General features: G+C 33.9%; 1 protein-coding gene across 1 annotated transcript; it reads right to left on the bottom strand.

Moving 5' to 3' along the window:
• Positions 1-12,915: 12,915 nt before the first annotated feature.
• Positions 12,916-17,874, bottom strand: LOC120074231 (superoxide dismutase [Cu-Zn] 2). Its single transcript, XM_039027284.1, has 7 exons — positions 17,659-17,874; positions 17,398-17,499; positions 17,223-17,318; positions 16,489-16,520; positions 16,204-16,279; positions 15,876-15,929; positions 12,916-13,208 (listed from the first exon to the last, which is right to left on the bottom strand). Exons 1-7 carry the CDS (start codon positions 17,738-17,740, stop codon positions 13,180-13,182), a joined length of 471 nt encoding a protein of 156 aa, XP_038883212.1. The 5' UTR covers positions 17,741-17,874; the 3' UTR covers positions 12,916-13,179.
• Positions 17,875-18,500: the final 626 nt, after the last annotated feature.

The following is an 18,500-nucleotide window of genomic DNA, read 5'->3' on the forward strand; positions in this document are numbered from 1 at the left end:
AAACTCTAATTTCCAGACTGATAAGAGTTCTAGGAAATTTACATCAGGATCAGTGTTCACTCTTAACGGAGGAGCACCAAGCAGGGGTACATTGCTAACTCCACCATGAAGGCTGAGTACATAGCAGCTTGTGAAGTTGCTAAAGAAGTTGTGTGGCTCAGGAAATTTCTGATTGACCTAGAAGTGGTTCCAGACATGTCAAAGCCCATCACCCTTTATTGGATAATGGTGGTGTTGTGGCTAATTATCGAGAGCCTCAGAGTCACAAGCGCGGGAAGTATATAGAGCGGAAGTATCATCTCATCTGAAAGTTTGTGCATCAGGGGACGTGATCGTCACGCAGATAGCTTCAGAGCACAACGTTGCCGATCCATTTACAAAGGCCCTCACTGCTAAGGTATTTAATGGTCACCTGCAGAGTATGGGTCATAGGACAGGCCACATTTAGTCTAGGACAAGTGAAAGATTTTGTATTGGGCGCGTTTTATGCTTATGAGATGTTTTATTTGACATTTAGTAGCATTAAACCCACAAACCAACAAACTAACATCCAAGGTTATCATCTGTAGCTTAACACATGTATGCAGAGACTTACAGGTAAATCATGTTTAAGTGATAATTAAATGGTCTATAGTAGATGGATTGTTGGTTTGTATGTCCTAAACTCACAGTTTATAATGTTAAATGTATTCTATTATCAATAAAGATGTTATTGACGTTTATTCAATAAAACTGTTATTGAATATGTGAATTGCACTATCCAATAAACTAAAGATCCATGGCTATTATTTGAATACATGAACTTTATGTGGAGACATAAGAGTTGATCAAGTTCAGTAAATAGCCAAAACGGTACTTAAGGTGCAGAAAGTAACTACAAGGGTAAAACGGTAATTTGACCCAACTGTAGTTATGAACAACCTGTGAATGATCGACTTACAGGAAATGACTAAAAGTCAATGGACACATAAATATTTTATCATTCATAAGAGTGCAACTATGGGTCTATAGTGGAATGCCTCATAGTTAATGAATGTTGATTAATTTAATTAAAAAGTTTAATTAATTAATCTCGTATCATTGGAGCTTATAATTGTAGATCCATTAGGTCTCTCTATTAGCTCATAATGGGATTAAACAAGGATTTAGGTGTTGTAAATTTGAAGTGTTCAAATTATTGTTTAAGGGAATTTATTGTATATAATGCAATTTAAATATAATGTATATAGATACATTATAATATATAGTTTATTTAAATTAGTTGAAGTTTAAAACGATGTAATATGAGAGAATAATAATTGACATTCAAATATTAAATAATACGAATTGGATCATATTAAACTTATACGATAAACTTAATGTAAATAAGATTCATATTAAAACTATATGTTATGAAATAGAGAAGTATATATGAATATGATTCAAATATTAAATTAATTAAATATTTGATATTTAATTTAAAAATAAATAAATGTTAATTTAATTATTTATTTATTTAATTTAAATTAGGTTTACTTTAATTTTAAGTTAAATTAAATAATTGGTCGCAGGGGAGTGGTTAGTGGGGTGAGAGGATTTAACTCCACTCACTTATTATTCTAAAACCCTAATAGACTAAATAGAAATTGCTCTTCCTCTCACAAAAAGGAAATACAAAGAAGAGTTCTTTGCAATTTTTGCTTTCCCCTTCACCAAGAACCAAAAGCTCCCACAAGCTTCCTCGTTCCTAAGAGGATAGCAAAGAAGACTGGTGATCGTGACTTGCTCATTTTTCGATCGTGCTGTCAATTACAGTGGATTAGGAGAAGATTCGTAGAAAGGGTTCTACAAAGATATTCCTCTTTTCTTTAATCTTGTAGAACTAATGTCTAGCCTAATTCTTTTGTTTATGTTCTACAATTTTTCTTGTAACACAATTGGGGCAAAGCGATAAATCACTTCCACACTGGGATTCAATCCCTTCAATATGTCGATGATATCCTACTCATTGGGAATGTTGTAGGTTTACTGACAGATATTAAGAAATGGCTAGTCGCCCAGTTCCAAATGAAAGATTTGTGTGAGTCGTAGTTTGTTCTAGGGATCTAGATCATTAGAAATCGTAAGAACAAAATGTTGACCTTGTCTCAAGCATCGTATATTGATAAGATGTTTGTCAGATATTCGATGCACAATTTCAAGAGGGGTTTATTACCTTTCAGGCATGGAATTATATTGTCGAATGAACAATTTCCTAAGACTCCTCGAGAGGTTGAGAAAGTGAGACGAATTTCCTATGCATCGGCTGTTGGCAACCTTATGTATGCAATGTTATGTACTAGATCTGACATTTTCTACGTAGTAGAGATTGTCAGTAGATATCAATCCAATCTAGGATTAGATCATGGATAGCGATCAAAACAATCCTCAAGTATTTGTGGAGAATGAGAGACTATATGCTCACTACAAGAAAAAAAAAGCTCCCCTGATGCCTAAATCTACGTCAGGAGCTCGATCATCGGGAGATAAGGTCTCTCCCAACGACGTAAAGGACCAAGGAACTCCTGGCGACATAAAGGCCCGTCAGGGGAACTCCTGACGATTAAATAATGGCATTGGAAGATAGGACCTATCTTCCGACGGTTGTCGATCGCCATCGGGAGATCCGATCTGGTATATACCAGATCGCCTCCCTTCCCCTTCCCTTTCTTCCCCATTAACCCAAACGGAAAACCCTAGCCGCCGCCCACTTGCCATCGTCGCGTCTTTTCTCTTCGCATCTCTGCCTTACCGTTGCCATCGCCTGTCCTGCCTGGCCTAACTTGTCGTTATAGGATCTAAAGGAAACATTAGAGGGGGGGTGAATAGGGTTGACTGCCAATTTTTAAAAAATAATTTTATCTTCAAACAATGCTCAATAAAGTTAACCCACTAATTTGATTAAAGAAAATTTATGCAAGACAAAACTTAAATTATGCAAGTTATGATAACTTCAAATTTAAAGACAATTTAATCAAAGATAAATTTAAATAACACACTAAAAATTAAATCATGCAATTAGGAAAGATTAAAAAAATAACTAAGACAAGAAGCAAAAAAATTGAAAACAAGAAATAAAAGAGAGAGAGGAAGAGAAAACACCGGGAATTATAGTGGTTCGGAAAATTGCCTACTCCACTCTCCAAGACTTCTTCTTGGGTATTTCATTAAGTGATCCTCTTGCAGGTGAGGACCAAACCAACACACGACCCTCTTTTTCTTAGGCTAAAGAGAAACCCAAGATCCTTTTTACTAGTTCAGGATCAAACCAATTTCCTTTTCTCACAATCCAAGGTGTACCCACACCTTAATACAATTCCCAAAAATTAAAAGAAAACCTCACAATATTACCTCTTGAAGGCTAAATACACAAGTTGACACTAAAAAAAAACTCACAAAAATAACTCTAGGCCAATTTAGGAGCAAGGAGGACAAGAATTTGAGAGTAGAGAGAATTGAGAGCTTAAAACTTGATAGTTTTTGGTGTGTCAATGAAGAGTAAAATCAAGTCAAATTTATAGGCGAGGGGGATAAATTTTGGCCATTGGATATGATTGCAAATGAAGGCTGGAGATTGAATAAAAATAGAAAAGGAAAGGATTTGTAATTAAGAGAGGAATTGAAAAGGAATTTTGAAAGATTGGAATTATTGAGATTTGGAGAATAAAAAGGATTTGAAGGATGACAATTTAGCAAGGAAATCAAATTTGAAAAGGCTGAAAAATCTTAAACCGCGCCATGTGTCGCCATACTATTGATCTGCGCATCAATTAACGATTTCTCCTCATTTTTCTTTTTTTTTTTAAATATCAGCTGCCACTTGTCATTATCTTATTCGTCCACGATCGCCACGTCACGGCCACATCATGTGCCACGTCATCCGCCACATCAGCTACCACGTCATCAAAATTGATCGTTTGTGTACCACGTCAGCAAGGTGCCACGTGTCACTACCACGTTGGATTTCCTCTCCAATCTTCTTTTACTTATAACTTTCTCGTTTAAACTCCGATTTGAGCGATTCAAATTGCGTTGGAATTGTCTTTCTGAACTCTACAAGTAGTGACTCTGAAACACTGAAGATGTTAGTACAAAAAATATCATCAAAATACTTGGTTTGATTGAAGCCCTAAAGCTAACAGTCGTGACCGCCTCCCTTACTGTTGCCCCATTAACCCCTTCTCTTCACGTCTCTTCTCCATTTCCTTCGTCATTCATTTCCTTGCCATCGTTGTTCCATTGCTTGTCATCTGCCGCTCTGATGTCCTTCACAAGCTTTCAACAGGTTCGTCCACATACCTTTCATTTACTTTCTCTTATTTTGCGAGTTCAAGCCATTGTTTCATTTCTCATGAATTTGAAATTCGATTACTCTTTGAAATTAGATTACTATTGTTGTGGTTTATTTTCATTTAGCATCTATCTCTCTTGTTGTTCTTTAAATTAAATCTAATGTTTCTAGCATGTGGTTTTTTTTTTCCTTCCTTGTTGCCCTAATTGAGATTGACCCATTTCATTACGTTACAATTTCTGCAATTTGGTGGATTGTGGATGTTATTGTGAATTGTGGATTGTGGATTTTGGATGTTACAATTTCTGTAATTTGGTGGATTGAATCTTTTTCTTTTTTTTTCCTTTTAATTCTTAAGGTTAGGGATTTGGTGTTTTGCTTGACTAAAACTAATTAAAAATATATTTCAAATTTACTATGATGTTTGTGTATATGACTAAAACTTCTATTAAAAATTCTATGAACATTTAATCATCATTCTTCTTAAAAGTTATGTCATGGTCTCTAATGATGAGCATGGATAGGAATCTAGTTTTAGAAATTGATGGTTTTCTTGAGTTTTCTTTTTGAAGCCTAAAATTTTCTTGAGTTCTAATAATTGTTTAAAGCAGTTCAGTCTGGCTAACCTGAATCAACTATTCAAGGCAGTACTTGTGAAAAACTTGTTCGTTCTCTCTTATATAATATGACAATAGTGTGTTCATTTGTTAAGAGAGTTTAAAGGGATTATTCTCAAAAGATAAACATGAAGAGGTGGATATTCAAATTGATAACGAGAGTAATAACTGACATATGTTATTTAGTTTGTGAGATGTTCGACATATGTATAAGTAAAATGATACATCACATAATGTTCATCTCTGTTAATTCAACTAACTTAACGAAGGAAAATTCAACTCTATACCCCTAAAAACAACTTTGGTTTTCAAACTAAATCAATAACATTAGGGGCAAAAAAAAGGGACCCATTTTACTTATTACTTAATTTTGGACTTAGTTTAATCTTTAGTCCTTTACAACTAGTACATCACAAAAATTCAAAACTGAAAAGTTTAAGTCCCATCTAATAATAATTGTACTTAAGAAAGAAGCAAATCATGGTAAGAAATATGGAAGAAATATGCTTCTAAAAAGTGAAAACATCAATCACATTCCTAAATGCTCATTATTTTTTAAATACAAATTATACTCCACGGATGTTGTGTATACACAAGTCAAATCACCTATTAGAGATTATTTAAATTTTTAAATTCTCCGAACAAACTTGGAATTGTTTATTAAATTAATCAAAATTCATGCTTAATAAAGACTTTGTACTTTGTCCTCTAATACAGGTTATTGTTTTAGATTACAAATTGGTCAGAAAAGATTTATTTTTAAGGATAAATAAAGAATGGATTAAACTAAGCACTCTAATTCACTAATTTTAAAATATAAAGCATACTCTTGCAGAAAACAAGTGAGTTTCAAGACATACCTCTTGTAGAACTTCTTCAAAGCTCCATCTCCAGCTTCTATCTTCTTCGAATCTTGTTGCAGACCACTTCAAGATCTTCCCCACTATTCTCTCGGTGCTCTAGATTGAGTTGTGGGACTCAAAACAAGCTTGAATCAAGGGATGAAGAAGAAAAGCTCAAGCAATAATCTTGGTGAAGGACCCTTTCTTCAACTCGAATTTTCTCTAAAATTCTCTATAGATTGCATGCCCGAATTTCACTCCAATCTCTTCACTATATTGCAGATCAACATGCAAAGGAGAGAGTTGCATGAGTTGCAGCTCATGCTTGGAGAAGACTAGGCAAAAAGAATGCTATTTATGTGGGTTACTTATGTGATGGATAATGGAAAATCTTATTTTTCCATTTTATGTGTTTTGCTTTTCTCTTTTTCAATTTTATCATAAAATCAAAAATGATTTTATAAAATCTATTTTGATTTTAAAACTGAAAAAATTAATTAATTTCATAAATTAATTATTAAATAATACTTAATTAATTTAATATCAAATATTAAATTAATTTTGACACATATCCATCTTTATATATTTAAATCATATTTAAATATATAAATTCTCCTATTCCATTTAATTCTCAAATTAAACATGTAATTATATCTCATATAATTGCTAATTCCCTTAATTCTAATTTGAACATTTCAAATTAACTTATCACACTATTCTAGAGCTAGTCCATTACGAGCTAGTAGGGAGATCTCGCAGACCTACAAATCATGGGCTCCAACGATCTAGGATTAATCGACTAAACTCATTAGACCAAACTAGTCCCCATTCGTTAACTAATGGGTCACTCCACTAAAGCCCATAGTTGCACTTCCCTGTAGATATATTATGTCCACATGATTTAATCATAATCAACAAGTCAACCCTTCACAGGTTGTTCGTAATAACAGTTGGGTCAAATATTTGTTTTCCCCCGAGATTACGTCTTATTCCTTAAGTCCCTACTGATTCTCTAATGAACAACTGGTTTGTGATCCAATCACTAAACCAAACTCTCTCAGCCCAGTGAGAGGGTGGGGCCCCTTATTCAAGACATGGATTCAGTACTTGAGAGAACAACCTTTCTTCTATCCCTAAATCGGGTAGGGGTGAACTCCGTCTTGCACCCTATGTCTCTAGCTATCTATCTGGTCTTACCCCTGAAATGAGAGTCTTATTGAGCCGGTGTTGTTGAGCCAATCCTCACCTATGCAAATCTAAGGGCAATCCCGAATAAACGGGAGTTCATAGTTAGCTCAAGATTAAGATTGAGTTACCTAGGTCAATTAGGTGAAATAGTCAGTCTTATACAGTAAACAACATTATAAAGTAAGAGTGACTTATTTCTTGGTCTTGATCTTATGCAAACTCATTGCATAGGATGCCCCTACTCCTCATGTCATAACATGTACGAATTAGGATCACATCGTATGTAGCACTTTACAACTTTTTATAACAACTACAGAGTAGACCGCATCCAATGGTGTTACCAGAATAAGGTACCCAAACTCATTCATGTACCATAGATCATTTTGACTATTTACTCGAACCTGATCCACTCTTATGTCTCCACATAAAGTTCAAATACTCATACAATAGTCATGAGTCTTAGTTTATTGGATTTAGACTTTCATATAATTTATGAAATCAATAATAAGTATATTGATTATAGAAAATGTTTATCATTTTACAAACTACGAGTTTTAGGACATAAAACCCAATACTCTTGTAGCTTCATTTCGTGCTTGATCTATCCGGTCAACGACTTAACCATTTTATAGAACATCAAATGCAAAACTCTTTCAAAGAATTTAGAGCAGATTTGCACAGACATTACAGGAAATGTGGTAATCCTCAGCAAGCATATGCCAATTGTCTAGCTGGCTTAAAAATAAACCAGGACATTGGTATTTTTTGTGTGATCGCTTCGAGAGTGAAACGTTTCAAGTAAGAATAATTTAGGGCATGTATCACTTACTGCGTTTACTATTAAAGAATATTTGTCTTTTTATTTTTTGTTTGAATGTAGGAAATGTCGGAGACAAAGAAGAAGAACAGAGAGAAATTATTGTTCGACCACGTAGGCGGATCGAAGTCGTTCCTAGAAATTCAAGCAGAGTTGCAGGTAAAAGAAGGTCGAGAGATAGGATGTGTTGACCTATTTAGGGAAACACACTCTAAAGGTGGCAAGTTCATAAACGAGGCAGCTAAAAATGCACATGTAACGTTTTTTGTTTTACTTTCGTGTTGTTTTTCATTTTTAACTTCAGTCGCTCGTACTTACACATTTAATTAATATGTATAGAATCAAATGTTAGAATTACAATCCAACCCCACTCCAGAAGGTTCTCAACCACTAACAGGGGATGAAATCTGTCAGACGATTTTGGATAGACGACCCGGATATTCAAAAGGCCTAGGTTGGGGCCCTAAACTTAAGTCAAGAAGGGGTAGCAGCTCATCGAGTTTGTCATCTACTCAAGGAACGGAGAAGGAGGTGAGGGAAATAAGAGCCAATATCGAATAGTCTCAGTCGAAGATTAAGGAACTTGAAGACGTTAAAAAATAAATGAAAGAGGATCATACAAGACAAATGAAAAAAATGAAAAAAATGATTAAAGACATGATACGATCACAGAGAGGAGGGCCATCAAATTAGGTATGATTACTTCATTATTTAGTTTTCTAATATGTTGCAATCCTGCAGTTATGGTAGCAAAGTAGTTATGTCTCAGTAGCTTTATGATAAAGAATTATTGGCTATCTTGCAGTTATGGTAGCCAAACAATTGGATTTTGATGTATTTTTTGTCGTTTTGTCATTGTTGTGTGTTTATGAATGTTTATGAAGTTCAAATGTGTTGTGAGGGATGGGTCGAGTTTGGTTTAGATTTTTGTGGGGAGAAAGTTTGAGTTTTATGTGTTCGTTCTTGTTCATAAAGTTTGAATATGTTGTAGGGGTGGGTAGAGTTTGGTTATAATCGTTTTGGAGTTGAATTTGTAGGTTTTTGTGTGTTTTTTTATGTTTATGAGAAGTTTCATGTTTGTCGTGGGGGGTGGGTAGAGTTTGATTATACTCGTTTTACTCATTTTTCGTTGAACGTGGAGTTTTTGTGTGTTTATGAATGTTTATGAAGTTTGAATGTGTTGTGGGGGGTGGGTCGAGTTCAGTTTAGATTGTTTTGAGGAGAAAATTTGAGTTTTATGTGTGTTTGTTCTTGTTTATGAAGTTTGAATATGTTGTGGGGTGGGTAGAGTTCGGTTATAATCGTTTTGGAGTTGAACTTGTAGGTTTTCATGTTTTTTTTTTTTAATGTTTATGAGTGTCGGGAATGTAATGGGGGGTGGGTAGAGTTTGATTGTACTCGTTTTGCTCGTTCTGTCGTTAAACTTGGAGTTTTTGTGTTTTTGTGTGTTTGTGGATGTTTATGAAGTTTGAACGTGTTGTATGGGGTGTGTTCGTTCAGTTATAATCGTTCGGAGATGAGGTTGGACGATTATGACATTTGTGGATGTTTTTGTTTATGAAGTTTGAACGTGTTGTGGATGTTTAAAGATGATGACATTTGAATGTTTTTGTTTTATTGTAGCATGTTGTTCAGAGATGAGGTTGGACGATTGTTAAAGATACTATGTTCCAGATGTTGTTTTCTTTTCTGTATTTATTAACGTTGTTTTCATTTTATTTCTTCCATGTAATTCTAAAAACAAATTTCTTTTATTTAGTATCGACTTTGTTTTATTGTAGGATCTTGTAACTTTTCATTTATTTGTTATAGTATGGACTTCGTTTTCTTTGTTTTATTTATTATGTGAATTTGTTTGAGTTGGTTAACGACGATGCTTTACAGGTTATTCAGATCAAATTTAAAAAAATTATAAATTATAAATTAAAAAAAATTAAAAACCAATATTCAACCAATGAAGGAACTCCCCACACATATTTTAGCGCGTCAAGAGTTCCCGTAACTCCCGACGAATAAAACAGGCCGTCGGGAGTTGTTCTAGAACTCCCGACACATAGAATAGGGCGTAGAACTCCCGACATCATATATTATACGTCGGGAGTTCTAGGAACTCTCGACGCCCTATTCTATGCGTCAGGAATTGATGACATGTTATCTCCCGACGGATTTTCTCTAACCAAACTCCCAACGATTCATCTGTCGTCGGGAGAGGATCTCCCGACGTAGTTTTCACCCTTTCCCGACGAGTTGGGGCATTGAGAGAAGTGCAATTTCTTGTAGTGGCTTGTGTATGGAACTAAGGATTTGATACTTACAGAACAGACTGATTGTCAGGCTAACAAGGATTCTAGGAAATCCATATCAGAATCAGTGTTCACTTTTAACGAATGAGCTATAGTGTGACGAAGCATCAAACAATGATACATTGCGAACTGAACAATGGAAGCTAAATACGAAGCTGCTTGTGAAGTTACTAAGGAAGTTGTTTGGCTGAGGAAGTTCATTATTGATTTGGAAGTCGTTCCAAACATGTCTTTGTCTCCCTTACTTTTGTGCTAATTTCTTCAACAACTCCCACCTTCCAAAATCTTTTGTTCATTTGAATTATTTATTTATTTATTTATTTTGGTTAATATCAATTTCTTCTTCTTTAAAAAAAAAACAATCTCAAATCTGTATATTTGACTTAAGCGCAGAAGCGCTTATTCTCAAGCAAACTTGGTTTGTTGATCTTGTACCTTGAAGCTTGACTTATTGATCTTGTATGTTGGATTGGTTGTTGTGCTTGTTGCCCTCGTATGATGGATTAGTCTTTGACTTGTTAATCTTGCAAGATGTATGTCAAGTCGTCTTTGGGCTTGTTGATCTTGTACGTTAGAATTACCTTTGACTTGTTGTTCTTGTACGCTTGATCGATCTTTGGAATTATTGATCTCTTATACACGTTCAATTCACTTGGAGAGTGTAAATGTCAGATCGTCTTTGAGCTTGTTGATCTTATACGCTGGAATTACCTTTTGATCGATCTTTAGGATTGTTAATTTCTTGACCATGTTCAGTTCACTTGGAGAGTGTAAATGTTCTTGAAATTGAAGTCTTTGGGCTTGTTGATCTCATCCACTTCAAGGGAGTCTTCTGATAGTTGGAAAATTCTCTCTAAGTTCTCTGAAGAATCTTCAATTTCTAGATCTTTCAAATGAAATAGAACTTAGAATTCTCATGGAGTTATGCGTGTGGACTTGGTTGGTCCATGGACTTAGCGATTGGGGTCAGCCATTGGACCCAACTCATTGGATTATGGGTTTGGTCGGCATTTGGGCTAAATTAAACTTGTTTTTTTGGCTTAATTGAATCTAGGCCCAAATATTGGACCAAATTAGTCTGTTCGATTGAATGGTCAAGATAAAGACACGACATCATCAAGATCTACTAGCTCTTGATAATTTGTAATTTTGTTATTAATTTAAGAAATAATGTGACGATTTGTGATTGGTCTAAAACTTCTCATTCTAATATATAAATCAAATTTGCCCAAATTATTCATAAGGGGGAAATTGGGAGAAGTTATTTGCGACAATGCATTTACACGTAGTTTTCCTAGTTACAAGTTATTGAGTTTCAAACTATCATATTCCTAGTCCACCTTTTGAAAATCAAAATCTTGGTTAAAGTTTACATTTTCATACAAATTTAAACTACGGGATTTTAGTTACTAGTTTTTAATAAAGTTTAGATCAGAATATTTTTCTCATTTTATTTTCTGGTTGAAATGTTTTTTATCTTTTATATGGAAACAAATTTAAATTAGGGTTTTGTTTTTGAATATATGAAAATGAACCAATTTATTTATAAATATAACAAAATGTTATTATCTATTGGTGTCTATTATCACTGACAAACTATGACATTTTATAAAATTAAAAAATATTTCACACATTTTTGCAAGTAAAATCATTACTCATTAAAATAATGTAATTTTATTTTCTGGTTTTGAAGAATTTTAGATTAACATATTTTTCTCAACTAGATTTTATGTTTTTTTTTTTTTTTTTTTAAATTAAAATGAGATTTTGGATTTCATTTTTTTTTTTATTTCTTTTATACTGTTCAAATTTTAAAATTCCATCGCATATGTTCAAATTTGTTAGTGGGAGTACTTTTGTCCTTTAAACAATTGCAAACCTTTCTCTTATCCATTTAGCTATTTGTTTACTTGCCCATAAATAATAACTTAAAGCAATCAAAATTAATCTAAACTTAATTAAAAATTAATTTATGAGAATTAGGGATGTTCATAGATTGGGTTGGGTTGAAAGACTTTTTAGACCCAATCCAATTGTTCAGGTTGTAAATTTTTTCAACCCAAATAATCTTTATTAAAAAATAAACTCAACTCAACGTAAATACATAAAAGTCTAATTTAATTATTTCCATATATTGAATTAAGATTAACAACTCAATTTCAATTTATATAATGAAAATTTTCTTTCTAAAATGTAAAAAAACTACTCCTAAGAGTTGTTGAAAAATAAATTATTCAAAAAAATATTGAAATTAAATAAAATTAAAATCAATATATATATAAATAATTGTGTTATAAGTAAGAAAAAATATATATTTTAAAGTAATAATAAATCGTTCGAATTGATTTGGATTATATTAGGTGAATCCATAAACCAACCCAACCCAACCTATAAAATTTTCATTTATCTGAATCCAACCCAACCCAACCCAACCCAAATGAGTTGATAACCGAACCCAAACCGCACGGGTTGAGTTGGGTTGATCGATTTTTTCGGGTCATCGGATTTTTTTAACACCCTTAATGATAATCTCTCACTTCACTCTTATCAATTTCTAAAAAATAAATATGTAGAAAAAGGAAGATAACACGATCCCATAGTTTTATGAAATATTTTTATCCTGAATAATGATAGCATACATATTGCGAGATATTTTTATCTTGAATAATGATAACATACACATTGCGAGTAAAACTTTAAAGGACGAGGATTCTTCAGTTCTTGGTTTACATTGATTATGTCTCGTGATGTTGTCATATAGTTGTTTGGACTTTTGTCCTTTTAGTTATTTTCAGTTCTTGTACTCAATATATACGTATATATACATTTTAAACAACCATGAAACAAGCAAAGAAATTTATATTCTTGCAAAAACCCATCTCAAAACTTGACAAATGGGGCCAGTGATCCTAGCTTTTTATGAATACAGTATCATAAAACATGTGCCATAGCTTCCAAAGCCATGAGTGATGTTTATTTGTAGCTTGGGATAATTATAACTGCAAATGCTACAAGACTAAACAAAGAAACAAATTGAGAGAGAGAGAGAATATAACACATTATCTTTCTGAACACTTGTTTGTTTTTCCAGCACAGCCAACCTTTAGACAGAGGATTGAATTCCAATAATGCCTGCCCAACAATCAAGGAAAGAAGAAAAAAAAATTATAACAAAATTACGAACGAAAAGAACAAGAGAGTAATGGGAAGATAGCTTTTCAATACCAATGAGAAAAGGCCTCACATGGGTCAGAGACTTTAAACCATAATAAGAATCATTATCATAATAATTAGCGCTTTTAAGAACCAGTCTCAAGATGAAAGAGAGGTGGATATAGAAAATGCTTATAATATATATATATATATGGGTTGGTTGGGATGATGAAATGAAACAAAAGGGTTGGACCCATCAAGAATGATTACAAAAAGATTCTCCAATTAGCCATAAGAGTAGTAGCTGTAATTGCAAAAAAAGGAGTCTTTCCCCCTTCTTTCTTCCTTTAGTGGGTGGAGGATTCAAACTTTCTGACAAAATGACCAAGAAACGGTTTTCTTTGGTTTTCTTGGTCTTAATTGATTATGGCATTCATTCCAAAGGCCCAAATAAAAGCTATGGCCCCGCATTTGGTAATCATTTGGTTTTTGGTTTTTTGTTTTTGAAAAATAAGCCTATAGATACTATTTCTACCTTCAAATTTCTTCCGTTATTAACTACTTTTTATCAATGGTTTTTAAACCAAGCCAAATTTTGAAAACTAAAAAAAGTAGCCTTTAAAAACTTGTTTTTGTTTTTGGAATTTGGTAAAGAATTCAGCCATTGTACTTAAGAAATATGCAAACTATCATACAAAATGAGGATGAAATAGGCTTAATTTTCAAAAAAACAAAAAACGAAATGATTATCAAACGAAGCCTAAGTTCATTTGCAACCACAAAACTTTTGAATCTTTGAAAGGATGATTCTTGAGCACTAAATTGAGGCAATCCGTCTCTAAGGAAGGGAAAGCTAAAGGCCAATTAAGGGAAAATTACATATTCACTATAATTGTGATCGATATCCAATGCCCTTGCAGTACTGCAAATTTTGTATTACATCCAATAGTCTAACTTGTAGTTATGTTTTTCTTTTGTCCTCTTTCATTCAGTGATTAGTGAATTTCCTTTTTCTTTAGATAGTACCTCCTGGATTAAGACTCAAGGGTTGCTTCAAATAGAGGTTACAAGTGAGATTTGATTGTCTTCCTCTCAGGAACTACATTGTATTTATGGTTCTTCCTGGTAACACCTACTAAAGAACTAAGTAGATCATTAGATAATATCGTTTTCCCCTTATCTGTACCTACTGCTGACGTTTCTCTTGATTTCTTGCTTTCAAGTTTCAACCTTCAAATGTTATTGGCTACTCTTAGACTTAGCTATCTGAATCTTTTGTTGACCATACCAAATTGAGCCCCCTTTGGAGTAGGAATGGCTTTGCCATCATGATTCATGAATCCTTCAATGAAAGCCTCATGGAGGTTAAGAATTTAAGATACCTAAGAAAGTGAAGTTTTTCACATGAAAAATTTTGCATGGGAGAGTTAACAGCCAAGATCATCCAGATGAATTTTTCCTTCGAGTTGTGGCTGCAATGGTGTGTCCTTTGCAGGCGTCATAAGGTCGATCTTGATCACCTACGTGAGGTTATTAGTTTGCTCACTTCATATGGAGTCTTTGCTTTAGTACATTTGGTGTTGATTTGGTGTGTAATGGGAACTAGGTCTATGGTTAAAGAGATCGTGATGAACTCTCCCTTTCACGATAAGGAAGAGTGTTGATGCAGGCTTGTATCTTCATTATTTTGTGGGACATATGGCTCAAGAGGAATAATATATTTAGAGACATCAAGAGGTCTTTGGATGAGGTATAGGAAGTGATGAGGTTTAATGCCTCTTTATGGGCTTTCGTGATTCAATTTTTGTATAATAATTAATTGGGTCTTTTTTTATTGGACCCGAGTCTGTTCTTATAAGTAGTTGGAACTCCTTTTGCAGGTTTTTTATATACCCTTGTACTTTATTTCAATTCGCTCAATGAAAGGTTAGTTTCTTAACAACATAACCACCAAGTCCACCACCAAAAAGGAAGGGGAAAAAATTATTTTCAATAGATGCACCCTTATCCTCGTCCGAGCATTTCTTTACTCGTTTTGTCCTTCCACTTGCTCCTCACAGTTTTTTTTTTTTTTCCCTTTTCTTTTTCTTATGCTAAGTGTCCAAGTGATGTGATATCTTTTATTTAAGACTGATCTTCTTCCCTTCCTTGTGGGTTGATCATCATAGATGTGACCTGAAGGAGCTTCGGGTACAAGAAATAGAAGGCTTTTTTTTCCAGGAGCTTAGCAGAGTTCTGGCCTGAAACTGGCGGACCTTTTTAACATTTACTGTTATTACAAATATACGAATCTTTTTTGTTTTAGTCAACTGGAGGGCTTTTGGATAAGCTCCTAATCCATTTGTTACATGGCTAATCTTCTCTTTTTGTAAGCATCTCCTTGTGTAAAGAAATTCGTTGTTTATCAAAAATAAACAAACCAAAGTTGTTTCTAAATTTAAGCAAACCTGAATCATTTCATTTCATTAGAGATGGACCATATCATCATCATATAACACTTCCTATTATAGCAGTAGAACAAATATTTTTTATTTTATTATATATTTTATTCGTGCCAAATCTACCTACCTCACCCCCACTGTTTTTCGAGGACTTATTATGTTGATAAACCAAAACCAAATATGTAGAGAGAATTAGAATACTAACTGCATCCAACTCTTGCACCAGCATTCCCAGTCGTCTTGCTTAGTTCATGCCCGCCTATTGCATTTAACACAATTAGCCATAAAGTCAACAATGTGAAAGGACGAAATAAGCTTGAATATCAATAATAAAATCATCATTCAAATACAATCTTTCCAACTGACGAAGTCACACTCTCATTCTATAATCAACAGAATAAAAAGTGTAAGGAGGTGTTTTGAGTGTGTGAAGAAACTGTATTACTTTGAATACGATTTCCACTTCACAATGTTAGGATAGAATAAACTTAAGCCCAAGAAACAAGATAAGATATTCGAAAATGAACTCTTACCTTTGCCAAGATCATCAGGATCAGCGTGCACGACAACTGCCCGACCTAGTATTGAATGAGGTCCCTTAAGTGAAATCTACACTTCAAAATAGAAGAGCAAAATGAAACCACAATCCACAACTTACATCATCGAAATGAATTGCATATGAAAAGGCCAACAGTGGCTCACATGAGCACAACAGGCAATTAACCAAATGAACAAGAAACAGGACTGATAGAACAACTCACTGAATAAGAAGCACTCTAAAAGGATCAGGAAATAAGCAATCCGTTTAACAGACTTACCAGCCTATCTGTAATGGAAACTTCAGCAACCCCTGAAACAAGCCACTGCTAAAATGTCATACGAGGAAGGGGAAAAGCTACTGCCTACGTTTCTCAAGAACATTCCAAAACTACTGATATGTTATTTGGAACTTGGAAGGATTCTTATTCGAAGAAGATCAAAATTTTTCTTTGGGTGCCACAAATACTGCAGACCGTCTACAGTGTCAGATGCCTTATATGTCTCTATCGCCTTCCCGGTGTCTTATGTGTTATCATCATTCCGAATCACCTACCATCTGTTTATGCATTGCCCTCTTGCGTCAAAGTTTTGGAATGTTATCTTGGAGGCTTTTGGTTGTTCTATGTCGTGTCCTAATTCCGTCATTGATCTTCTTGCTTGCTACATTGTTGGTGGATCATCCTTTTGATGGTACTAAGAAGATGATTTGGTTGGGCTTTCTCGGGCTATCATAAGGCGATAGAAACAGCGACTTTTTCGCGACTCTTTTTCCAATTTTGTTCGATGAGTTCTTTTTACTAATTTTTCTTGGTGCCAAATTAAGAATTCATTTAAACATTACACCTTACCTTCTTTCTTAGTTACCAATTGGCAATCTCTCCTGTAATCAACTATAGGTGTTTTGGGGTTTTCTCCAAATTTTATTTATCAATTTAATTGTTTCTTTATTAAAAAAGAACTTAAAAAAAAAAAAAAAAAAAATCAAAAGCCAAAATATAGAAACTTTACTAACCATCTGGACCTGCCCAGATATTCCCCAAATCCCCTACGTGACGTTCTGCATCCCTAGGACCTCCATGGTCCTTCTTCAACGGATTAAAATGAGGCCCTGACAGGAAAAAGGAAAAGAAAATCAACCAGCAAAACGAGGTGAAACTATGGAGGGGGGCGGGGGCCGGGGGGATTACCAGTGGAGTTACAGCCATTTGTGGTATCGCCAAGAGCATGAATATGGAAGCCATGGAGTCCAGGGGAGAGACCACTAATTCTTCCATTAACATGGGTCGCTCCTGTTCATATTCATCTTAACTTCAATCAACAATAAAAACCCACCTCGAGACTCAAAAATCCTTATAAGCAATTGGATCAAACGAAGCAAAAACACAAGCATCGCACAGAAAAACCTTCAAACAAGCATCGCAAACAAAAACCCACATACAAAAACAGACCATTTGAATCTTGGACGAACTGGATGGAGCCTCTAATGTTGCAATCTCCAGCGATGAGCGCCACAGCTTTCAGAGCACCCATTTCGCTAGTCTATCGCCTGACTGAAGATTTAGCGGTTGGATGGGTGAGCGAACGATGAACGGTTTGTATATTACTATTACCTGTTTATGTGGGGCTTAGTAAATTGGGTTCAAGATGGGTAAGTTTTGTTTTTATATTGACAAAAGATGGATGGAAAAAAAGAGGTCTTTTCCGCTTAAAATAATGTAAATATCATTGACATAGCTGAAAATGAACTTAGGTCAACGGTAGTGACCATTATCACCTTTCAGAGATTAAAAGTTTGATTTTCTATCCTTATTATTATACTAACGAAATTCTATATTATATATAAAAATGTATAATGTATATACTTTTGATTTGACATATTAACGATTGATATTCATTTCTTTCTCTCGAAGTATGGTATATCGATCAACTATGCTTTTCTTTCTCTTTAAATCTAGTATATCAATTGACTGGTGTACCAGACTTTATGGGAAAGAAAATTGATATACCAAACTTAGTAAGAAAGAAAAGCATTTCGACCATATTGTTGTACCAAATATATAGTATATAATTTAAAACGATATATTTAAAGAAACACTTGTATTTCAATTTTATAACAATACTAATTTAAAATGCATTAACTATATTATTTGTGTTTGAACGATATATTATCATTCGTTCAAAATGCAATACTGAAAATTCATTTTAAATTTAACAATGGTGTAACATTAAAATATTGGTAGTCATAGAAAATCAATTTCAAGTATATTTATTAGTGCGTCAATATCAATAG

The sequence above is a fragment of the Benincasa hispida genome, chromosome 3 (genome assembly GCF_009727055.1).
Source record: "Benincasa hispida cultivar B227 chromosome 3, ASM972705v1, whole genome shotgun sequence".
Lineage (NCBI taxonomy): Eukaryota > Viridiplantae > Streptophyta > Magnoliopsida > Cucurbitales > Cucurbitaceae > Benincasa > Benincasa hispida.

Bases quoted from the DNA above. Each gene is read 5' to 3' on its own strand.
- LOC120074231 (XM_039027284.1), bottom strand. From the start codon at position 17,740: ATGGGTGCTCTGAAAGCTGTGGCGCTCATCGCTGGAGATTGCAACATT. The intron at 17,500-17,658 runs GTCTGTTTTTGT...GAATATGAACAG, and splicing joins GTTCGTCCAAGATTCAAATG to GAGCGACCCATGTTAATGGA. The intron at 16,280-16,488 runs GTAAGTCTGTTA...TTTGAAGTGTAG, and splicing joins TTTCCATTACAGATAGGCTG to ATTTCACTTAAGGGACCTCA.